Below are 24,082 nucleotides of genomic sequence, written 5' to 3'. Positions count from 1 at the left end.
TCATCAGCTACGATGTGAATTATGCGTAAGTTAATTGGTATGCAAAATCAGAATTTCAGCCAGAGAGTATCTACCTTATATAGCTGGCTCTGTATAGAAAATCAAAAGAAAACAAACAAACAAAAAGCACATCGATTACAAGGTATACATGTACTAGAAGTAAAGCATAAAACTGCTCATTAATAACGCACAGTTCCCAAAGGGAAAAAAAAACCTTTACAAAATACAGTAAGTAACACAAACCAGTATCTAATACAAATTCCTTCATGAACATAAGCTTTTTACAAAGCTCTCTGTGGTGGTCACCACCTCACAATGAAAGTAGGTGCTGATAGAAGGTAAAAGGAGCAAAGCGCCAACGTAAGACTGATTACTGGAGTTATATACTTTGGTGGCTGTATGCAAGGGTTACGGATCTTGGAGCCAAAGTGGGAGTGGGGAGAAGACATGATGCCTGTAGAGGCATTGATGGCATTGTTCCCAGCTACTTGCGTTCCTTTGCTTTTCTTGCAAGTTGGCACCACTTTATGTCCTCATTGGCATAGGTCTCCCAGCACCAGGAGATCCGACCCTTTCCCTGCTGAAGTGCTAATCTCCGAGGAGAGAGCAGCCAGGACTGTTTGCCACTATCTGCAAGCTCCTTACAGTGCTTGTTTGCTGGAGGTCCTTTTTGTGCCCAGCCGAAGTGCTTTAAATGGTTCTGCAATGCTCTAATTAAATGTTCTTGTTAGAAAACTAAAGTCTCTTATGTTTATAGTGAAACAAGGTTTAAAAAATACTGTCTGCTTTTTATTTGAAATGCTGCATTTCTTTCAGTGTCAAACACCCCAGTTGCACTATGACAGCTCTGCAAGCAGGGTTGCATTCAGAGGAGCATGCACAGGAGCTTCTGTGAAGATAAAGAGTGGGCCAGGCGTATGCTTACCTAGAACAGGTTGGAGCCTAATGCCTGGAGGGTGACACACTTATCTGTGGCATTTGAATTCTTGCTAGTTAACTGTTGCCTGCCCTTACACAGTGATACTCTGCTTTTATTTATTTATTTATTTTACTATTTGGATTGCAAAGAAAAGGGGCATGAGCATATTAATAAGCCACTCAGATTGGGTCTTCTTTGGAGACTGGACATTCCTATGCCCTCCAGTCTTGGCTCCCCCAACAGTATTTATTCCTGGGTGGGTTTGGTCATGTACCATCATACACTACAATAACTATAAATTAGCTCATATCACACTCAGTAGTCTATTCCTGTTGAGTTCAATGGAAGGCTAAAATGCACTCATATCAAAGAGGTACAAAAAACCACCCCAACTTGATTGTTCACTAACAAGGTGTTTCTTAATACTCATTGGCAAGGTGTTCCTCACACTGGTTGTACAATAAAATATAACATTATTATAAAATTACTGATTTGCGGCATGCCTCAAAATATGAGGCATGAGGAATTAATTTGGCATTAGCATGGCACTGTGCTACACCTTCTAGATGAACTACTCTGTTTAGCTGTCATTGCCAGGTTCTCCATTTCTCTTTCTCTCTCTTAATCAATGACTAAATTTCACAGGGTCTGCTCATATAATTGATACTGTATGATTTTAAAATAAACCTGTCCTGTGGAAAGTTAAGTCAAGCTATCACAACTTAGTGACCAAGTACTCCACGTGCTTCCGTGGTAGCATCATTGCCCTTTTGGCTTACAAATGAATTCTTAGATTTGTGAGGGATAAACTCTGATGCCAGTCAGTGGATGAGGGAATTGGATTATTGCCTTGTAAAGCAGAGGGACAATGGTATTATTGCTTTTGTAATATAAAGTTTGTTGCTTTTCTTCTGATTTTCTTTCAGCTTCAAGGAGTATGGGGGAGGAATGGGGTATCTGTTTTGCTTTTTAATAAAAGTTCCCCTCCTCAGGAAAGCATGCAAAGCTGAAGCTGAGCTGTGCTCAGATGTTTGATGTTTTATCAGAATCACTGCCAATGATCCTAAAATGTGTACTAAGGCTGAACCAGTTGCTACCCTGCAGTTTGATTGGGTGGGAAGGCTTTACTCATCTTGTAGTTCATGACAACATGGGTAGCAGTGACGGGGATTGCCAGCATCTACCCCATTGTGACAAAATATTCATCAGAGAACTTTGGAAAAACTCACATTCAGTATTCTGACACTTAGATTAGGCTCAAATGGCAATAGACGGATGAGGAGGCAAAGAAAAGTTATCTACCAAAGGTTTGTCTTGTGATCATTTTCCACCTTCGTGTGGATTTGCCAGAGCAACTTAATTTTCTTCCTACTGAGCATTTTCTCAAGCATGATGATTCCTTTGAAAGATAATATTGTCGGTCAAAAATTAAAATATTGCTTACAGACTAGTTTCTTCTGGAAACTCTTATCATTTGCCTACAGAAGTTGTCTGAAAGGTGTTTCTCTTCAGGTGACTTGATCAATCTCCATCCTGTAGTTTTTCTCTCTCTGCTGCTTATCAACCATTTTTAAGTCTTTGTCATTTAATTGGTTTTCTTGAAAGCTGCTCCGTGGAGTCTGATCTTACCTCTCCCATCTTGAGGCACATCAATATATTTTTCTGGAAGACATAAAACACACATGTTCCTGTAATGTTTCATAAGCATTCAACATCAAAGCATTTTCTGTAAAGATACATGTGTCATTTTCTGAGATGTGGATTTGATCTGTGGAGAAAACAGGTGAGAAAGAAAGGTGTTGGGAGGCCTTTACCTTCCTTCATTAGCTTTATTTAGCCTAGTGTGAGCTCATGTGCTATGGATGGTTGCATTCCCCTTCTTTTTTTTTTTTTTTTTGTTTTGTTTGTTTATTGTTTTGTTTTGTTTTTACAGTCAGAGTGGGAGGCTAACCCTGTTTCTCCTTATTCATTACAAATCGGTCCTGGTCCTGGACATCAACCACATATTAGGTGTGCAAGTTGCATGTGCTCACCTGAGCAGGGCTCAGGTGTAGGCTACTGAGCACCCTCGGCCCACGGAGACGTGGGTAACAATCAAACCTACAGATATGGCTGGAATCTGAGACAGAGATAAAAATCAGATTTTATTCCAAATACCTTTTTCTGTGCGTATACCAGCATACTGTTCCATGTTGCTGAGCTGTCTACTACCTGTGAGATAAAATGATCAAATATTTGCCTGAAAAGGTGAAAGAGGAAATGCAAACAACTGCTAAACTCTTCATTTCTACTGCATGAAGTCTATTTTGAAAGTGCAAAGTGCAGAGGACTTCCTTCTGCAACCATAAATTTACTTTGAAGCAAATTTTATTTGCTTATACAGTCTCACCAGGGCTGTTTGCCTGAGTAAAGTGTATTCCCGTGACCATATGGTAAAGCCTTTATCAAATGTCACAGAGTCTTCTTGTTGCACTGGTTACCAAGGTGAGCATCAGACCAAACATGGACTGCTTACTCTAACCCCGATTCCTTTCCCATGATGAGAAAATGCATTTCTGTTTCCACGTATGTAAATGAGTAAATATATTCATGTGCTTTCCTCACAGAAGTGTTTTATTTATTTATTTATTTATTGCAACTCGTCTGGAACATAACAAATGTGTTAAATCTGCCCATCTTCACCTTGTGCAGAGAGGGCATGTGTACCTGGCTATGTTGATCCTTTTTTATGTGAGCTATGGTAGCGTGAGTTAGACCAGGTTTATTAATCATAATAATAAATTAAAGTGATCCATCTGTTTCCTGGAGTAGGAAAGCATAGCGGTATAAACACAAGCTGCTGGAGGCACAATTTGGTATCCTAGTAGCAGCGACACTTAATTAACTTTTCCAAACAGTGTTCTTTACATGTTGGGTATTCGCAAGTCTGTGCACTACATTATACATATTGCATTCCACTAATGTATAAAATATAAAGAAACACCTGGTTCAGACACCAGGATATCTGTGGGAATCAGCATGTCTGAGGTTATCTAGTGTTTCCCATCAAACCCACTGAGTATATGAGGCTCGATCTCCAACCTTTGCCTCAGTGTCATGCCACTGAAATGGCAGGGGTGGGCTTGCAGGGATGTGCAAGTCTGCCGGGCGACCGCCTCGGATGCAGCTGAAGTATGCTGCCTTTGGCCAGGTTCAGGTCCTCCTCGCAGCGCTGCTGGTCAGGGAGGACTGCTACAGAAATACGCTGTCCTCCCTCTAGCTCACGCGGAGGATCTAAGCCTTTATCCAGTACTCACTCAAAGTAAACCTACATCAAGGTTTTACTGATAATTGCTTTCTAATAATTGAATATCCTAGTCAGCCTTATTTGCCTTAGAAATACAGCAAAATTACTTTGGATTTTGTTCTTTCGCTGTCCTTTTTTGACCTTGGTAGAAATTGGCACTAAAGAAACATGCACATGTGCCTCTCGTAAGGTCTGCAGACAGAAGAAGTTTAATGCAAGTTTGTTTGTATCTAGAAGAGAACCTCCTGAGACCTTGCTATAAGTAATTAAAAAAACAAAACAAACAAAAAAAAACCTTGAGAGAGGGGAACGAGAAGAGTAAGAGCACGTCATGGCTTAGAGCCACTCATGTCCTTTGCAGCACCTTCAGTTGTTTCTTTTCACTCTTCTGTACAGTGCTACACGTGCTTTAGCTCAGATGAAGTGTTTTACAGATCTGCAGTCTGCATAGTTTAAATTCCTTCCTCCCTCCCTCCCTCTCTCCCTCCCTTCCTTCCTTCCTCCCTCCGTCCCTCCCCTCCCCTCCCCTCCCCTCCCCTCCCCTCCCCTCCCCTCCCCTCCCCTCCCCCTTTTCCTTTTTTCCTTTTTTCCTTTTTCAAAGTATTCACCCTCTGTTCTCTCAGCTCTTGGCTAAGGCTGGTGCCAAATCAGTTGCTTCGGACTGAAACCAAACCTTGGCAGCACAGGTAGGTGCCAGGTAAAAGCTGCCAAGCAGTGCTCACTAAATGGGTGACAAGCTGTTGAATAACAAAAAGGCCCAACAGAGACCACTTTCTGCACGTGTTCTCCTTCCTCTCAGCGTGATCCACTTCTTATAGTTAGGAGTGAGCATGGATGGTGAACAACAGATTGACTGATGATGGATCAGTAAAACTGGGAGGTTCTGCTTTAGATTAATTGCTCTGCAACAGTGGGATCATCGAAAATACTTGCATTTCCTAAGAAAAAGAAATGCCGATTTCCACATGTGGTCAGCCAGAGTGCACCTGGCAACAGAAACCCCATGTTTGTCACTTCTGGTCACTTCTTCTGGACTTTTATGTATCAAGAGAGTAGAAGTGTGTGCTCTGGAGGTGGCTCAGCTTGCTCCTACTCACTGGCAAGGGTTACCACCAATGTGGCACCCCAGACTGTATCGATTTTCATTGCCCGACGAGGAAGTAGCTAACTAAAAGATTGCCTCTTTTTTCACATCAATGACTTTGCTAGGCGGCTTAGTTCCACTGAAAAAAAAAAAAAAAAAGACATCCATTAATAACAAAGGAATGATTCAGAGCCTCTGCAGACAAGATATTTTTTCAGGAACTTCTGTCATTTTCTGACAAATGAAGTAAACAGTTGCCACACTCACAGTTCCAGGGAATCTTGCTAAGTTAGTGTTCACATAAAAGCGCTATCAATCACCACAGCCCCTTCAGACCTGAGATAACACAGTAAGCAGTCTCTGCAAATGTCCAGATCCTCTCTCTGGTATAAAATTGCATTACGCTGATCTAACAGACCAACCCTAATCTACGGCTGCTGAGGGTCTGCAATGCCTTCAACTCTGTTCATACTGGGAGTGGAAGAAAGGCTTTTGCTCTCTCTTGTCATAGGAAGAGCTCGGCTACCAGGCTAACAGACAGCTTTCTGCTGCAAGTAGCCCTTGGCGGACACACTGATTATTATAGGCAAGAGGAAAGTCCTCCTTTCCCATACTCGGAAGGACAAGGGAGGACAATGCACAATGCACTAGATTTAAAAAAAAAAAAAAAAAAAAAAAGCCTCACGAGTTTGAAAGGAAAGGATGCAAGAAATGAATTGCAGGACAAGTACCAAATGAAAAGCCATTCAGTTGTCTAAATATATTGCAAACCAGAAAGAAATAGAGCATAATCTAATCCCTCTGCCTGCAGAGTCTGCCAAAGAGCAGGGAAATAATTTTCATAGCTTGGCATCTGTACAGTGCAATGGTTGTATTATACATAGCATATAACATTGCATCTAAAATGCATGCTGAAAGACTGCTCAGGTTACTCAGTCTTAAAAACTATGAAATACACAAATGAACACTGCCTGTGTGATCTTAATTTGAACATCTAGTTTGTGTGAAAGAAAGCAGAAAGTTTTAGTCTTTAAATAGGCCTTGTTTGTCTTTTTATTTTATTTTATTTTGTTTTATTTTATTTTATTTTATTTTATTTTATTTTATTTTATTTTATTTTATTTTATTTTATTTTATTTTATTTTATTTTATTTTATTTTATTTTATTTTATTTTATTTTATTTTATTTTATTTTATTTTTTCCTTAGAGAAATCTTTTCTTTCATTGGGAGAACATCAAAATAGCTGAATGATGCAGGGGAAACACTTCAGACACAACTAAAATTTGTTTCAGGTTCGCTCAGTAACTTGAAGAGGTTGCAAATCTTGTTCTTTTGAATTGATTATGAACATTTCAACACTAAGCAGTCGCATGGGATGTTGCTATCTTGCCAAAAAGAAGCAGCAGCATGGCCCCCAGGCTGAGTGATCGTTCTCCTCTGGTGCCACACAATTTCCCCTCTGTTCTAGTGAAATGGGTCATGACACATGCAGGAGGTCAGATGAAAGGAGTGCCTTAACTGGTGGCAAATCAGTTTTGTTGCAATCCTCATGTAAAATTACCATCGTCACTGGTAGCCATTGCTAATGTTTCTAATATATTCGTTGGCTCAGGGAAGATAGACATCTGGTGCTTAAGAGTTTAAACAAAAAACAGGCTCTGGAATTTTTCAACCTGAGAAACAGACTCTGAATTTTCAACTCGTGTGTTATTTCCACTTTAGCTGACAATTCTGCAAAGGTGGAGAGAAATGTCTAAATGTGTTTGAAAGCAAATACCTCAGGAAGGTGTTAGGGATCAAACTGAATGAATGTGTAGTGAATGTCAGATTGATCAGATTTAATCTTATTCCTTAGCTGCAGACCTAAGAAAAGGAGGCAGAAATATCAGGGTATGTGAAGAACAAACCCAGGAGCTTCTGCTCTGATAGGTGTGCTCTTGGCAGGTGGGGGGACACATAAATGGGGCCAACTGAGAGACCCCTTTGCTAGGTAGTCAGAAATGTCTGAGACATTTGTATCAGTTGTTAAGAAACACCAAGGGTCTTATGCCCAGGGCAGGCATGGGACTAATGGATATACTGAATTTTGCTCATATTCTGCAGGAGTATTTTGGGGGGGTGGTCCTATTTGTGGGCAGCTACCAAATGTATTAAGCTGGTGGCCCATTGGTTACTCAATGCATGTGTGAATGGCAACTAGAAATGTTATTACATGCTCTGAATTAAGCACCAATGGAGAAATGTGAACTCCAGCTTGTGTGCCACGGTTCTGAGGCGTAGCATCAAAGTGGTCAGGAAATCACAGTAGCTCATGAATCACGATCATATGAAAGAGGCTGTCTGCTCATAATGTTTCTTCGCTGGTGGAAAAGAAACAAAAAACAAAACAAAACAAAACAGTTTCCTTTGGATTGTTCTTGCAGCAATGTATTTATTTGCTCATGCTGCAGTGCTCTACCATCAATACAGTGGAGTACTTGATGAGGAACAAGTCAGACAGACGGCATGAATGGGACTAACTCAAGAGTGCAGGTGGAATAGGCCATACCTACCACTTACTGGAAATGGGGCTGCATGTCACCTCTGACAATCTCTTCTCCTCCCTTCCACCTGGAAAGCAGGTAGGTGGGAAAATAGGCCTGTGCTTACTTCCATCATGGGGCATGATGCTGGGCTTATTTCTCAGCCCTGAATTGTCCAGTGTCTGATGCAGGAGATGGTAAAAAGAGTCCCTGCGGAGAGCTCATTTATGGTCAGTGTCTTCTTCTACTTGAGGGACTCTGCCACCGTATTGTGTAGCACTTTACTCTCGACTGCTCCTGTACATGTCCTGCAGCCAGTTATGCCCAATTCTTCTCCTGTTGCTTAGCTTATTTTTCAGAATCCTCTTCACAGAGGTCCAAACTGGAATTGTTTGGCAAGGACAATTTAAAAGTACACTTTTTTTTTTTTTTCATCCAGAGGTAGGAAAGGAAGATTTCTTCTCCTTGTGTTTTGGGTCAGAGTACTACTACAAGCTGCAACTTTATTTCCTATATGACTGCTTTCATACCATCTCTCTTTACTTACCTCCCAGGTCATTTTGAGTGCAAATCACACTTTTTGAGACCACAACATGTAATTTATTTTAAAAATTCAGCAGAGATAATGGTCTGTGTAAGTGGAAAAGGTAGAAGAATGGAAGTAAGTGACAGTTTAGGTGCATTTTTTTTTGGAAGATATTGGTGACAAAGAATTGAGAGTGCAAGGAATAATCTTTCAAACCTCAGCTAGAAAAATATCTATCCATGTCAAGGAATCATTTATTTGCCAATAATTAGCAATAAATCTACATGTGGGGAGGGCAAATAATATGTTTGGGAATAAGGTGCAAAGGAAATTGACTTTAAATCTGAGGAAGTACCTTGAGTTTCTCCTGAATGGGGTGTTTCCATCACCAAAGTGTAGAGGCAAAAGGGATGGTGACCTGAGATACAGCAGCAAACCTTCATTTTGTGCCAATTTCTGAAAGACTGAGCTGCTAACCTAACAATCTTTATGAAATACTTTTCAATTAATACAATGCAATATGATAATCAGCACTGAACAGTATTTAAATGAAAGTGCTGGTGTGAAGAAAAACACTGCTGTGCATCAGCTTAAAATGCACACACAAATTCTCATTTTACACATTTTGATAACTTCATGCTGTAATATGAAAGTGCAAACTATGCACACCTAAGCAAATCACTGATAGCCATCTTTTCCCTGTGCTGGAATCCATTTTGGTGACTTTGATCTGGAGCTAGCATGGAAATAGTCAAGGAAAAGGCAAAATTTTCACCCTCAGTTGAAGCCATTCATCCCTAAAATATATTCCATGATAATAAATGGATAGATCAATAATTGGCTAAACTGTTTCATGACCTGATAATAGAGATGGCAGGAATCCTTCACCAGCAGCAGCTCTGAGGTTCCTTTGCCCCCACAAGTCCCTCTTCTGAACCAGTCACTGGACTGAGCATTGAGGCTGTCCACCACTTTTGCTCAAGGTGCATATTCTTCTGTTGACCCTGGACACTGGAGTTTTTTCCCAGTCTGGTACTCCCTATGACCTTGTCCCACCTGATTTCAGAAATTTACCCAGCACAACCCTATGCTCTGAAATTGAATTGCAGGGAAGAAGTTTGGTTGAGATGTTAGAGCAGCGAGTTGATGAGGTGTCGGCTGAAATCTGTTGAAGCACTACCCCGAGCACTAGGCGCCACTCAGCCACAACTGGCATGGGAAATGCTGGTTTTGCACAATCTTGTGTGTGAATGTGAGGGTACACACCAGTCCCTGTACAGACAAGAGGAAACAGCTGGAAAAGCAGATGGACACAGACACTGAAAGGTACTCAGCACCTGCAATCAGAACTGAATCTCCTCTAATGTGCAAAAGAAGTGAGCGACAACACATAAAGAAGCAGAATTTGATGTTGTGTGGAAAGCATATATGTGCCTGTGATATTCTCCTGTGGGGAGAAGGTGGTGGTGGTAGAGTATCTACCTTTTAAAAGCAGATCTAGCCATTGGGTCAATCTGATTTTCAAGTGCCACAGTGTTGTCACAGGAAGGCTTTAAGAAATAATGATGATGTTTTCAGAGACTCCACAGATAAAATAAGGAGGATTAGTACAAAGGAACTGTAGAATATCAGTATGTAAAAACTCAAATCAAGGAGACTGGTAATAAGATTTCTTTTCGTATATAACATAAATTCACTAGTAGTGGATTATTTAGAGTATTTAAGAACAGTATGCTTTTATATCCTGGGGATGATGGTCTCATGAAAAATTATATTTTTTTAAATTTTATTATATTTGTGCAGAATATTTCCTAAGAGACAGTGGCTTAAAATTCAAGACTTTTTTGCTGATTACTGGGAAGAGAAAGTACATTGAGCTGAATTGATGGTACTTTATGTATGTATATATATATATATATATTTAAATATAGCTACAGAAAATTCTCAGTTTCTAGTCAGGAAAGTGTTAGAGCTTGGAGTTTTTCATTATCTGTAGCTATGGGAAACATTAAATAAGATAATCACTTAACAGTTATTTTCATAAATTAAACTGATCAAGCAGGAGGAATGTTTAGGATGTACTTGCTAGTTGGTTTTAAATATCCTTATTTTACATACAAGTTAGCTACGCGCTTTCAGGGCAGAATTGCCTGTCTGTATTACGTAAGGTAATTCTCATGTATAGGCTTAATATGTTGTAAAAGTGAATGCTGTGTCAGCTGTCTTAGAGATTGGAGCATTGTAACAATACATTCAAGAGTAGCAATGACCATTTACAATACTTGAGAAAGGGTTACTCAAAAAAGTTCAAGTGCATGAGTTATGAAAGTGCAAAAATGAAAAAAAAAGAAAAAGAAATTTTAATAATTTAGGTTATGAGTGTTGGTAAACCTGGACTATAAATTGCTCTTTCCACATGTTAAGAATCGTGCCTGTTTTAGTCTAGATTGAGAGTGTGCAAGTCCTTTAAAGACTGGGGGCTACAAAATAAACTGCTTTTCACATCACTGCTGAGAGCTGCTCCTTGCCTTTAAAGGCGCTTTAGGGAAGATGTGCTCCCGGGGCTTGGGCCCTTGCATGGGAGAAGGAGCTGCTGGTGGATGGCCAACCCTGCTGGCCAGGCCTTGGCTGTGCTCCTGCCCCACGGAGGAAAGGCCTCGGGGTCAGGGGAGGAGCGGGGCTGCAGACAACCTGGCTGCTTCCTTGGTATCCTTAGTACGTGGAGCTCAGGATCTGCTTGGGAGCTCAGGATCTGCTTGGGACGGAGACGAGGCTTTTGGGGCGCAGCTGGAGCTGCAGGGGCAGGGACCTGCCTCCCCTGCCGCCTTCCCCAGCATGGCGGGTGCTGGAACAGCAGCTGGCTTTGCTTCTGTTATTAACATGGTGCCTGGCTAACACACCAAAACTAAAGGAGAAGAGACAAGTTTCCTGCAGAGGTTCTGCAATATCCGTAATTGTACAAATTAAATACATCTTTTGTCCCATCAGCTGGGTTGGATGGGAGAAGAATGAAACCACACAGGATACAATTTTCTCTATATTTTACTGAAGGCCATATTTTACAATTCTCACAAAGCACAGTGTACTGAAATCAATAGGGTGGCTAACATAAATAACTAATTCTGAGTAATGGCTCTGAAGTAATCCTACGCTTCTAAAGGCAAGTATTTTTCAATTAGTAGCAATGTTTTTCATTTGATAGCTCCTGAAATGGTAGATACTCCTGAACACAGTTCTGGAGACTGAAACCATCCAGTTCTCTTAAGAGAAATGTTGAGTATTTTTAAAGGAAATACGGAACATTCTAACTTCTGATTTATGTGTTGAACAGAGAAACAGATGAAGGTTTGAGGACATAAATTGAAACATGATCACTCAAAAGCTGTATGCATCTTCCCTCACTGAAGCATACCAGGCTGATTTTTTAATGACTTGAAATGTTTTATTCTTTCTGTTAAGGTTATTTAAAATAAATAGTCAAAACTCCTGGGACTCCCAAAGCATCTTAAAAGAGTGGCTAGCCAACTATAAGTAAAACTGAAAGTAGGCTGGACTTCCTGATTTGCTAGACATCCATGAAACACTCAAGTCTTCCCCACAGTGTCCGAATCAGCTGCATGAATTGAGGTTGAAATTCATCTGGCTGATTGCTGCCAAATTTTCCTGCAGGCTATTGTGTGGCAGCCATTAAATTACTGATACACTTGAAAGCCAATTAATCTGCATGGTTTACAAGAAAAACTGGTTTTATTATATATAGTTTGAACTACTTTAAAATTTTTTTCGAGACTTCTAGGAATTCTGATGATAAACTCAGTAGGGATATCATATGATGAACTCAGGCTTCTTCGTCCTTTTTTTTTTATTATTTTTTTTCCTGCTTCTTTGAGCTCTGGGGCAGGCATGCTGCTTCAGAAAATGGCTAGATGCCTTCATTTTGAGGGAGTCACCTTGGGCCTCTTTATTGTCACTGGAAATCAACAGGCGCCTCTGCAGAGTGGTTTTCCTCCTGTGATGGGCATCAAGTTGGGCAAGTGGTGCTGTGGAGATTCCCTTTGTCCCCACCAGCTCTACAACAAGTTGCTGGGTGATTAGTTCAGGTGCAGGTATCCAGAAGTAGGATGTCTAACCTAGGGCATCAGAAGACCCACTCTGCTGAAAACTGAATTATAAAAATTTATAATGCCAGGGTGGATTTCTGTTACCATCATGTTCAATCTCTTGCTCTTACAGGCAATTATAGAATTTTCTAAGTAAATATACCCAACTGTGCTATTTACAATCCAGTATTACTAAGTGGAAGCTGTTCTGTAGTCTCCATGTTCTGGTTAGAAACGTTTTTGCCTCAGGTTTATTCACGAGCAGTTCTGATGCATGTGTTTAAGACCTACAACATACTAAAAGATTTTGATGGAAAAACCAGGCCATGTGGGTATTTCCTCACATATAGCTACATCTGGTAAAGAAAAGCAGCTTCTTACACCAGATGTGCATGTGCAGCCCCAAACATTTTTCCCCCTCCCTCTTGAACTTCTAGTGGTTCAGGTGCAGCCCTGAGGCTTGTGACTGCAGCAGCCTGGTGACAGTCATGCTGCAGTCCTGCCTGCTCCTGTGGATGGGGCAATAGATGGGCACTCTTTGGAGCTGGGCTCAACATGCTTTTTTGTGTGTGTGTGTGTGTGTGTGTGTGTGTGGTTTTGCAGTCAATGCTCTTGATATTGCTGTCAAACCTTTACAAATAAAAAATCTGTGAACCTTTGAATATTTCTACATCAGTGGTAAGGACTGATTATCTGAATGTCTCCAATTTCAGCTCATCCCAGTTTCCCAGAAGCTGATGTTACAGGCTTTCAAGATCTGTTTCCACAAAGGGACTCTGACATACCTAAGATATTCAAGTATTTTTCACATTTGCTGAGCTCTTACATAGCAGTGTCAACCACACATCTAAAATCCAAGAGAGCACACTGAAAAGTACAATAAAATCCAAGAGAGCACACCGAAAAGTACAAGAGTCTTTACAAGAGCATGCCCTTCTATGTAAAACTGAAGTACATGATATGAGGAAAAGGCTCCTTCCTTGCTGGCTGACAATTTGAATTTAACAGATCCACATTTTTTATAAGATACTACTTGCTGTAAATGCAAAGCCAGGTTGAAAAAGCAGACAGTAAAACTTGCTGTGTGATATATGATGTTGCTTGCTACTACACAGCCATTCTCTGTTTGTACAACCTCTTAACGTACCCCAGAACAATACGATGGATACTTTAAAAAGCTCACAGAAGAAAAAAACAAAACAAACTTGCTTATGACATTAGTGTTTGATTCAGAAAGATGAGCAGTTATGGAGTGTGTTATTTTATTAAGTATAGTAACTTTTTTTTCTTCTTCTCCTCTGTAAGTCTTTGGCCACACAGTGGCCAATAATTTATTTATAAGTGAAGGACAAAATTTAAAAAGACATTTATCAAGGCTATACTCAGTGTATCTTTACTCAGGTGGATGGTCAATACTAAGTGTTGTAATTGGTCTTTGCCACTTAGAGCTGAGGCCAAATGCTGGCTTTAAAATACAGGACAAAGTGTATGGTTTTCAACTTGAAGTTAATTGAGCTGTGCAGAAAACATACCATGTGAAGGAAAAACGTGGCCATGTGGAAGTGTGTAGGTATGCGCATAGGGGTGCAAGTGCATGCATGTATTTGTATATACAGCTGTGTATCACGTTACATTTTTACCTATTATTTATAATTCATATTTGTTGGGCCCTCAGTTTCTGTATATACTCCACCAGATTCTACACATAACTGTACACAGACAGGATAGAAATTGTAGCTTAGTTTCTTTGTAAAATTCAAGAAAGATGGACTGAGCTAAACCAAAGTGAGCTAACCTTCGTCAGGTGAATAGCCTGCTCCTTATATTACAGCTCTTTTTGCCTCAGTGCTCTTTGCCACCTTGGCATCAGCCAAATATCTCCTTTTAAAATTGCTGCCTAGCATGTCCTGAAGACCAACAGAGGATAACACCACATACATTCCTGGAAATGGAACAGTTGAAGTCTGCTGAAGGCGTGAAGGCAGCTATCCAAACATTACATCTGAATGGGCTGGTACCATTTGCAGAGCTGCAAGGTGCTGACTTCTTTCAGGTCCCAGAGAGGTCAATAAGACTGAAAAGACTGAATATTCTGAGGAATTACTTTAGAAGAAGGAGATTTTTTTTCTGTATTCCACTGGAAAGATGGCACCAAAGTTGGTTTCCAAAGCAGATCAGATGAATGCCTGGCTTGAACTGGATCTCAGCTGGGTCACCCACCATCATTCCTGATGCTGCAGAAGGGTCCAGGCTCAGCCTGCCCAGCCCCTGCACTTTTTTCTCCTTATTAATTCCTCCCCTTTCTCTCTTTCCATTTTTTTTTTCTCTCCTCTGCATTAAAGGCCTTCTAGAATAGCTGCTTCTTCCTCCAGGAGAGTTGAAACAATGTGCCTATGCTACTTCCTGTAGCCTTGCCAGAGGCTGAACTTGCTCCAGCCGCAGAACGGTCAATTTAGGGGGGAAAAGTCTATTTCAGCACTTGAATTTCAATCCCCAAACCTGTGGTTTAACCCAGGGTCTTATATCTACTCTCAATTAAATCAGATTTTTTAATTCCCTCAGCATCATGCAGGAAATTCTTTCATTTCTGGAAAGAAAAGGCTTATTAATGGCGTATGGAAAAAACTGTATTTCTTGAAATAGTTATTTCTTTTACCAAAAAGCCTTGTTTTCTGCTTTTACTTTTCAGTACTAAGAAGGCTAGCCTTCTGATTCAGAGCTCAAGAAAAAATACGTAGTAATTTCTGTGTTGAGAGATGGATTTCCATGTAGGATGAAACATCGTGTCATCATGTTGCCTGTAACTGTTCTTTTTCTGTAAGATTTTTCTTTTCTTCAGCCATTTGTGTGGCTTTTCCAGCAGTATGAAACCTAAAACTATTTTTTTTAATAAATGTCTGAAGACACTTCAAAACAAGAACACAGAACAGCTTTTTAACATTAATGGAACAATTGTGGCAACAATTAAAAAAAAATAAAAGCAAAGCTGTTGCAGTTAACATGGTTATGTGTTTGGCTTCCTGTTGCAGTTCTAGTATATATTTCTCTACACATAACGACCCAAGCAATAAATAATTTTTAACTTCATTTGTAGTTAGGAGCAGAGGTGTAACACCTGCAAGGCCCACACCAGAACAGTACCACATGCTGGAAGGAACGTTAGAAAGAGAATTTTGTGCAGAATGTCTCCTCCCACATAAAAAGCCATGGGAGAAGTGGAGGTGTGGAAAGAGAAGAAGCCAAGGAGCCTGGCTAATTTTAGCAGAGTGAAGGAGGGAAGAAAACAACAACTCTTTTCTGGTTACCTGAGATGTATTGCCAGCTTCACAAAGAAACATGCTTTGGCTCCAGTGCTAGAACTGTGACTGGTTTATTATTTTTGTATTGTCCCAGGGCTGCATCTAGACGCTGGGCTGCAAAGCTTCCTTTAGCTGCAACAGGCACCTTGTGCATGGATTGGTGGCAGTGTGTGAGCCCTGCTGAGGAGCATTTCTTGAGTGCGGAGAAAGAAAAACAGTGCATCCTTGGCATCATCTGGAGGAGGTATCCTACTTGGTATGGCTTGGTTTGAATGATAATTTATGAATCTTGGAGATTTTTGTTTTGAGCAATTATGAAGGCCAGCTGGTGGTTATTCTCTGTTAGTTCCATGTTTTTTTTATGTTAGTTCCATTATTTATTCGTTTGTGGATGCGCATGTTTGTATTGCGGATCCAATGCATGCTCATTTTTTCATGACAGATATTTATGCGTTTTGCAGTTGCCCGATGATAACTGTGGTTTTCAGTTGTGCACTTTAATATTAGATGAGAGGTGGAAAGAAAGTAATAATTCACAATGAATAATTCAACTACAAGTATCACATGCACGCACTGCAACAGAGAATCCTGATGCGGTGTCAATGTTCTTGTGTCCACTACAATCTTACAACACTTGTAAATAAAAAATTGTAAGCCAGCTACACACAAAAATAATCCTCACCTTCTCAGCCCTCCTATGATCATCGGCCTTCTGTGCCCACAGAACAGTAGAGATGAGGATTTCGCAGGTGATGCTGAGATGAGAATTTGCCCAGAGATTTCCATTCTTTGGTCTGATAATGCAACCACCACGTAGTCCCACTGGCATCAGCAGCTATTATGCAGCAGCTGCATAATCAAGTATTTATTGGAAGAGGTGGAGAGAAGGAAGGACACGTTTGTCCCCCGTGTTCCCAAATGGTGGAGGCAACCATTGGAAAAAGCAGTGTGATTCTGATGTGCAGCTGTGGCCCCCTGTTTTCTGACTACTCTCTAAGTCTGATGAGAATGCAATGCCATGATAGAAAAACTGATATTGGTGCGAGTCTTTTGGGAACCCAGCTTCACATATTCCCCAGCTAACCCAGATTTCAAAGAACAGTTCTGCTTAGGGTCCTCTGCTTGGCCTCCTCTGCAGACCTACATTCCCAGCCTGTGGTTCTTGCTTATATTCCACAAGCCATCGTGCCTAGTTCTACAATGACACATAAAGAGTATTCTGGTGCATCTCAAGACATTTCCTTGGACTATGACCAACCTTGAAAAAAAACTTACACTTCAGTACAATGAACACACACACACACACAAACTTCAGCTGGTTCAATGTCAGTGATGTGTATAAGGTCACCTTCAACATACTGACCAACAACAAAACCAAGAGAGCGAGGAATCCAAGGGATTCAATCCATCCTAACAGAGGTGGTTTGAATAGCCCTCTGGAAACGCTTCTCTCAGTGTGTTAGTGAGGATGTCTAAATAACTAGCTTGGAGTACATGCCTGAATTTCAGATGGCTAAATTGACAGAGGTTAACCCTACTCTTTATCGCCCGTCTAGATTTGTATAAATCGATGTACCAGGTTTTGGATTTTTTTTTATTTCTTTGTTTGCTACAGTCCTCCATTATCTAAAATCTCCTCACAGAGAATTTACAGACTGGGATCAAATTGCTTTTTAATGTTCTTCTAGCCTTGAGCTTCTTAAACTTCTCACAGTTTATCAGACTTTCCAGAAGTCAAATAAGCTCTGCAGCTCTTTTCTGAATGCCTTTGCATCTGCCAGTGTTTTCTGCTACAGGCACTAGTGAAGGTGATGTTTCCCTCCAGCATTATCACCACTGCTAGTGAGATAACAGCTCACTAATTAGCATCTCTTCTAACTAGCATCTCCATCTTTATATACTCAATAATATAATTAGCTTGCTTAGCTATCACACAGTGTAGGAAATACATGGTGTGTAGTTGCCTAATGTATTCCGTTATCTTAGATGGTTCCAGGACACTCTACCAGCAGTGCCTACAACTGAACAGTCAGGCAGGTGATGTGCTTTTACCGTGGACCTTATCTCCCCTGTTTATACTACGTAATACAAAATATGTGACCTCGGAGCTGTGAGGCAGGAGCGCTGCTGCCCAGGTAAGGTGTTCTAAATTTCAGATACCAAAGCAGAGAGCAGTATGCTCTGTCTTTAAGAGCCTTGTTATAGTTTGTCATATGGCTAATCTTTGTAACACATTTGCAAGTCTTTATGGAACTAAGGGAGTGACAGGTAGAAACTGCATGGAGTGGTAGCAGTTTGTAAATCCTTTAATGACCCCTTTGTCTCCTCTCTGGCAGTCTCTTAGAACCTCGCCAAAGCACTCGATCATGTACTGCACTGCACAAGCAAACCTACTCAGTGTGCTGCCATGTCATTTCCTCACATTATGTCAGGTGAGGAACAAAACCCAAATGGAAAAATCAGCGTTCACTTATGTTTGTGTGTAGAGCACATTGCACTCAGACTGTTGGAGCCCTAATCTACAGCCTTCTGTTCACCTCCACTATCCCAGGCTTACTGCCTCCCAATTTTCAAGGAGGTCTGATCCCCTGGAAACTGCAGCCTGTGGGGAGGGGGCTGGCCCAGCAGTTTCTTGCTCTTGTCAAATACTTCCAGCAGGGCCCTCTGCAACAGGTAAGCTTTTCTGCCTCATCTCTCAAACTGAAATAACAGAACGCACAAAAGCACTGTGAGGATAAATACATCTCAGACTATCAAGTATTCATTTACTTCTCTAACATATAGGAGCAGAATGTAACTCTAGCTATAGCCAGTGGTCATGAGAACTGACTTTAAGAAAGATAGGATAAATGCTAGCCAGTTCCTTAGTTTTCCATTATTTTTGTTTTCTAAAGCTTTCCAGACCACGTTTGCACTAATCTAAATGGAATATAGGAACTAAGAAAATGAGGCAGAGATTTCCCATGCAACAAACACTGGAAGATCGGGACTTAAATGGGAAGATGTGGATTACTTTTGTCACTACCCTAATGCTGAGCAAGCCCTTCTTCTGTTACTTTACTTGTCTGTAACCCCTCCAAAACCTGCCCCATTTCAGCTAACATCATCTTGTGGATATACTCGAGTTAAGTATTTGGAATAATTGTTGGACTGCTTCAGGCACTTTCACTCTGAGTTCCTTTTACTTTATGTATTTCCAAGGAAAATAGAAGAGTCAACCTGAGCGACAGCTGGCAACTGATGAAACAAATTTTTTTTTGGTTTCAATAGCATCACAATTTGTTTGTATTTTTAACACATTTACAAAAAATCATCCACATTTTTATCTTCTTTTAGTAGTGCAAGCAAACAGTGGGGCTCTTTTTAGCTGGAACGCCGTTCTTACTCTGAGCGTTGAGAGGCTTCACTGACCAGTAAAAAAGAAAAAGTCAACCCCCAGCCCCTCACATAATTTTCTTTAAAATGTCTAAAAGAAAATAAATTAAGCAAGCATTTTTTTAGATGGTATCAGTTATTAACTTCAGCCACTGTTTGAGAGTTTTTTGGTGATCAGAAAGGGTGAATTCTGGCTGCTTTCCAATCAGAATTTCTTTAGAATATTTTAGGTGGAACTGTGACTGAGATGACCTGCTAGCATAAGACTGATAAAAGGTACTGTGCTCAGCAGCTCCCAATGATGTATCACATCCAAGAGCTGAGAAGTTGGGAATGCAATGGCAAATAACTTGCCGCCCTTGTCTGCATGACTGATTAAAATCTGTATCACTAATCAACCTAGAATATACTTAATGACTTTAATTAATTTACTGTAATTTTTGATGAAACTCACTGCAACTACTTTTCCACATGCTGCTACTTGATAGTAATGATTTTCAACAGGAAGGAGGCGGGCTGTTCACTGTGTTTCAGCTCTCAGAACAGCATCACTTTAATGACTGCAAAGAATTGCTCTAATGCAAATCCACCTCAGTGGTATGATTCGCCACTATTAACACAGACAAAGTTCCCTTAACTATGAAGACTCCGTTGTGCATAAACTACTCAGCTATGTACTAGAGCACCCATCCTTCAGAAAAATTGCAGGCAGACCTTACACCGTTTTAGATTTAAGCCCATCAATCACTGTTCTGCAAAGCGATTGTACGAACCTCTGAGCAAACACCTTTCCATCGCTGCTTTTAATGTTTGCTGTAAATGGCCATGTCTCCACCACTATTCCATCCTTCAGGCTCTTTGGAGCCTAAGTAAAGGTTACCAGTACGCACAAACAACAGGAAACAGATTACCCTACCGGGACGTCAAGTGAACTGGTCTATTTATTTTCCACATAGCTACTTTTTACATAGGTTCCTGTAGTTTAAGATGTGTGCCCACTTTCCACCAATTATTCCTGTGATGCTGCTCTGTGTAGGCTACGTAATTGTGCTGACTATCCTGTCTTCTCTGATGTTTAAAGTACTATCTCTCAGGCTTGCCTACTTGTTCTGTTTTGGGATCATGTCATCACCTGCCATTGGACATTGCCATTAGTGGCATTTTTAATTGTTTGAGCTGCATTTGTCATCTTCCTGCTGTTTAATGTCTTAAACTTGGGTTCACCTCCCTAGCATTTGTGATTTCCAAGAAACATTTTACAGTGGACTTCAAAGTTTTTTCAGAGGCATTTTTTTTTTCAGTGAATAGATTTTCTTTACAATTATGGTTATAGATACCTGTGTACATGTATTTACGACAATGTTGGTCACATAACTTCTCCAAAACATTTTCAGTTCTTGAAAATGGTTTCCTGACTGGCATGTGTTCTCTCCTGACCTAATGGACAGTAAAACAACTCTAATGTTCCCCAAATTTCCATGCTTTTTGATCTATTTTGCTTTTGAGACTTAAACAACCATTTATCTGATACTTTCCTAATGATGAACAAACTGACTGTGTCTAATTTCTGGCCTTTTCTTGAACTGTGCAGTGAAAGATCATTATAAAACCAAGGTCATACAAACATGCTTTATCACTTTTCTGATGAAATGCCTAATTGCTTGCATCATGATCTAATCGGGGAACAGTAACAATTAAAGTAATGATGTGGGAGATCCGTGACCTCTGCTGTCACTGCAAATAATTGTCTGACACTGTTACCATTTAAGGTCACAGATTCAGCATCATCACATCAGCTTTTTATGATTATTGTTTGGAATTCTACAGTGTGCCATTATTTCATGCAGAAGTGTTAGCATACTTGAGCAGATCTTCTGCAACCCTATAACAGAATTATTACATACAGCTGTTGTTGAGTAGTAACTGAGAATAATGAACTGGTCTGTACATGACCTTCAGCTGTACTACCTGCTTGTTCCTCCTTGAGTTAGGAGGTAAGTTATCTGTTTCTTCATAACCAAAATACATGCTGGAGTTGACTTTCCCAGACATTGACAGCAATGGGATTTTAATTCATAGGCTCTTATTTCCACTGGATTTTTGCTTTCTTCTTCTTCATTCTCACTTCTGTTAAAAACACACAGTGTACATAGATAGTCATTTTGCAGGTTTTTAGTAGTTTTCTGGGGTGTAGCCTATTTAAGATGGACAATATTCTGTCCATCATTTCCTTTTTTTCCCCCTTCTTTAATTTTTCAAGATATATTTTCTTTCAGTTCTGGAATCTGGTAAGTTATGCTAAATTTCCTACTCAGAAATCCTGCTGCAACTTTCCATGAATGCAGGAGGGCTTGCCTGTTTGGATCAGTATCGCCAGCTCCTTGCCACTTTCCCTTTCATCTCTTCTGCCACCTGCAAAGTCATTGGCTGAAGCTATTGATTATCCGTCTCACTTCCTTGTCCATCTGCCTTATTTAGATTCTAGAAAACTAAAAGCAATTAATTGCATTTTAGTAGTAATAATTTTTGGTCCCTGCCAGTTAAAGTTTAACTCGGCTGAGGCTGCATAATTCAATACAAAGTATGGGAGCAACTCTCTCATTCTTGCGTTTGCCAGATACAGCTGCTCTTAACAATATGTCAGATGCAGCTAAGCTTATTTGCAGCTACATTTGTATTTACAGATCTAAATCAAGGGTGACTGTGAGCAGCTGACTTGGATTTTTAAATGCAGATATGAAGTTCAAATCACCCAGCCTGGACACCTTTAAAGTGCTATTAAGAGAAATGGACAGACTGCTGCATGAATATATTATATGTGAGTACTTTTCCTTGAAGCTCAGCAGTTGCACTCAGCTTATTTGAAAAGCGCTTGGGGATGCTTTAAAGTTTCTCTGTGATGCTTCAGAATCTATGTGAGGAGCTTCAGAACAACCTAGTCATTTTATTTCTCAGTGCATATATAAAATGTATGAAAAGTGTATGTGCTGTTGAGCATCTGACTCCAAGGTGAAGGTAAGGGGTAGGAGAAAGAACTATCCAAATAGCTCTAACTGTCTTTAAAATTAAGTGGTGTTTGCTGCAAGAGAAATTATGGGTTTTGTTGATAAAACTTGTGATGTCACACTCATTCCTGTGTATGACACTATAGTGTTGTTACATTATACAGTAAAATTGCAGTCTTAATTGATTTCTTCTGATTTCACATGAATTGCATGCTGCTATCTGCTACTTCAGCAGTGTTACACTCTTGATTTGTTATTATCTAGATAAGCTAAGGATCTGGCTGCAAGAAAATCTACTCAAAATATACGAGAAAATTTAAATATGGAAGTTGTTCAGAATTGGTTTCCAGTATTTTGACTAGCTTTCATTTCTCAGCATGCAGAGTTCATTTATCAATAACTTTCAGATATCCATTTAACTACTCACTTTTCTACTAATTGCTGTTTTCTGACAATTCATTACCATATTTAAGATAGTTAAATCCCTTTAACTGTACAGTCAATTTAAAGGGAAGACTTTCATAAAGTTGATGAATATGACGGTCCCAGATTGATGGATAGGCTGAGAAGTAACTACATAGGGAATATCGATCATCTCATATCCAATGAATCTGCAGTTTATACAAACGTGAAGAAATAAATGTTGCATTATTGGGTCTATAACTTACAGAACAAAAGCAAAAAGAGAATAGGCATGAAATGAACCGTATGTATTATTTATGTATCAACAGAAGAAGCAGTGTCTATCAACATATAGAAGGATTGCTGGGATTCAGACTGAAGTGGTCAGAAGCCTTGCATATTGTCTTCATGTCAGTAGTGAATTTCTAAAAACAACAAAAAAAGCACTCATTTATGTATCTTGAATTGTTTAAATAAAAACTATGAAATTCAAAATAAAACCTTTCCATTTAGTTGCATAATTATAGCGTGGTGGCAAGTAAACAAGAATTGGAGCATTAAGGAATTTGAGGTGCTTGCTTCCAAGTCTCCCACCCATTTTGCTGGTCTCCTGCCCTGACATCACATAGGAGTCCAGGCAAGAGAAGGGATACGCAATGCAAAACCAGTTTCATGATCTGGCTCTTCCAGGAGCAGAAAGTGATTTCCCTAGTTTTGTTTTAGTTTTTAAGCTTCTTATGTTTTTACAGCTATGCGGGTCCTAGCAAACAGGCAAGAATATTGAGAAGAAAATTATTTAACAATATCTGTTATTCTAAATTAATGTCTTTTGAAGGGAATGTAAGTGCACGTGTAATTGTAGATGTTGTCTGATACCCTTAATGTTTCTTACTAGATAGATACTCCAGGATGTTAACTCTTAAGTAGTTTTCTCATAAAAGCTCTCATAAAACAAACTATAGTGCTTTGGTTTGCCATACTTAGTCTTGAGTGTAGTTCAACAGTCTAGCTAGGGGATGTAAATAAAAACAGTGCCTTGAATGGGGCAGATTTTGTTCACTCTGTTCCTGTAAATATTTTCTATCAAGAGCAGTCTCTTCACAGAATCCCCCTGCCACACTGCTGCAGAGTGCTTTTTCTGGATGGTGGCCATGGTCACACCGCACAGCTGACCCACTTCAGAGCCAGTGTCCCAAGCTAGGTGACACTGGCATGATTGTGCAGCTCTTTGAAATTGCTGAAGCACAGCACCTATCAAATGTGGGTATTTAGCTCCAGTGATAACACGTATTCTGTTTCAAGATATATTATCAAACGGAATTATTTCACATAGACGTTTACCCACCAGCACAGTCTTTATTCCACATCTGTGGGTTTTTTAAAAATTATTATTATTATTTTTTTTTTTTGCACAGCTACTGTGGACATGCTTAGCTACTTGCTAGCCTTTAAACATACTGGCAGAGTTTGTTTTTATCCCCCTCTTTTTAAGTGATTAGATAGTCACTTGAAGAGGCATGGAGTAGTGGTGTGCTACAAACGATTCTATTTGGTGTCTGAAA

At 40.0% G+C, this 24,082-nt stretch overlaps 1 protein-coding gene and 1 long non-coding RNA gene across 36 annotated transcripts in view; one reads left to right on the top strand and one right to left on the bottom strand.

Moving 5' to 3' along the window:
• Positions 1-1,042: 1,042 nt before the first annotated feature.
• Positions 1,043-24,082, bottom strand: part of SHISAL1 (shisa like 1) — an 82,620-nt gene continuing 59,580 nt past the window's right edge. For 23 of the 34 annotated variants that reach the window (XM_067000288.1, XM_067000220.1, XM_067000267.1 and 20 more), the window contains 2 exons: positions 16,421-16,587; positions 4,814-5,428 (listed from right to left, as the gene is read on the bottom strand). In XM_067000288.1, coding sequence (XP_066856389.1) covers positions 16,440-16,587 — 148 coding nt within the window. In that variant the 3' untranslated portion in view covers positions 4,814-5,428; positions 16,421-16,439. Of the gene's footprint in view, positions 2,582-3,076; positions 3,131-4,813; positions 5,429-11,365; positions 12,502-16,420; positions 16,588-19,389; positions 22,946-24,082 lie in introns of those variants that run through there. The other 11 variants (XR_007160080.2, XM_048054566.2, XR_007160077.2 and 8 more) reach the window with 10 other exon arrangements.
• LOC136791217 (uncharacterized) lies at positions 15,606-22,966 on the top strand. 2 transcript variants are annotated; one of them, XR_010832708.1, is made up of 6 exons: positions 15,606-15,994; positions 17,725-17,873; positions 18,075-18,170; positions 18,290-18,411; positions 21,798-21,931; positions 22,850-22,966. It is a non-coding gene; the product is annotated as an uncharacterized lncRNA (long non-coding RNA). The 2 variants fall into 2 exon arrangements; XR_010832709.1 differs by lacking the exons at positions 18,075-18,170; positions 18,290-18,411.

This window comes from Anser cygnoides, chromosome 1 (assembly GCF_040182565.1).
Source record: "Anser cygnoides isolate HZ-2024a breed goose chromosome 1, Taihu_goose_T2T_genome, whole genome shotgun sequence".
Taxonomy (NCBI): Eukaryota; Metazoa; Chordata; class Aves; order Anseriformes; family Anatidae; genus Anser; species Anser cygnoides.
This window is presented reverse-complemented; position numbering and strand designations above follow the sequence as displayed.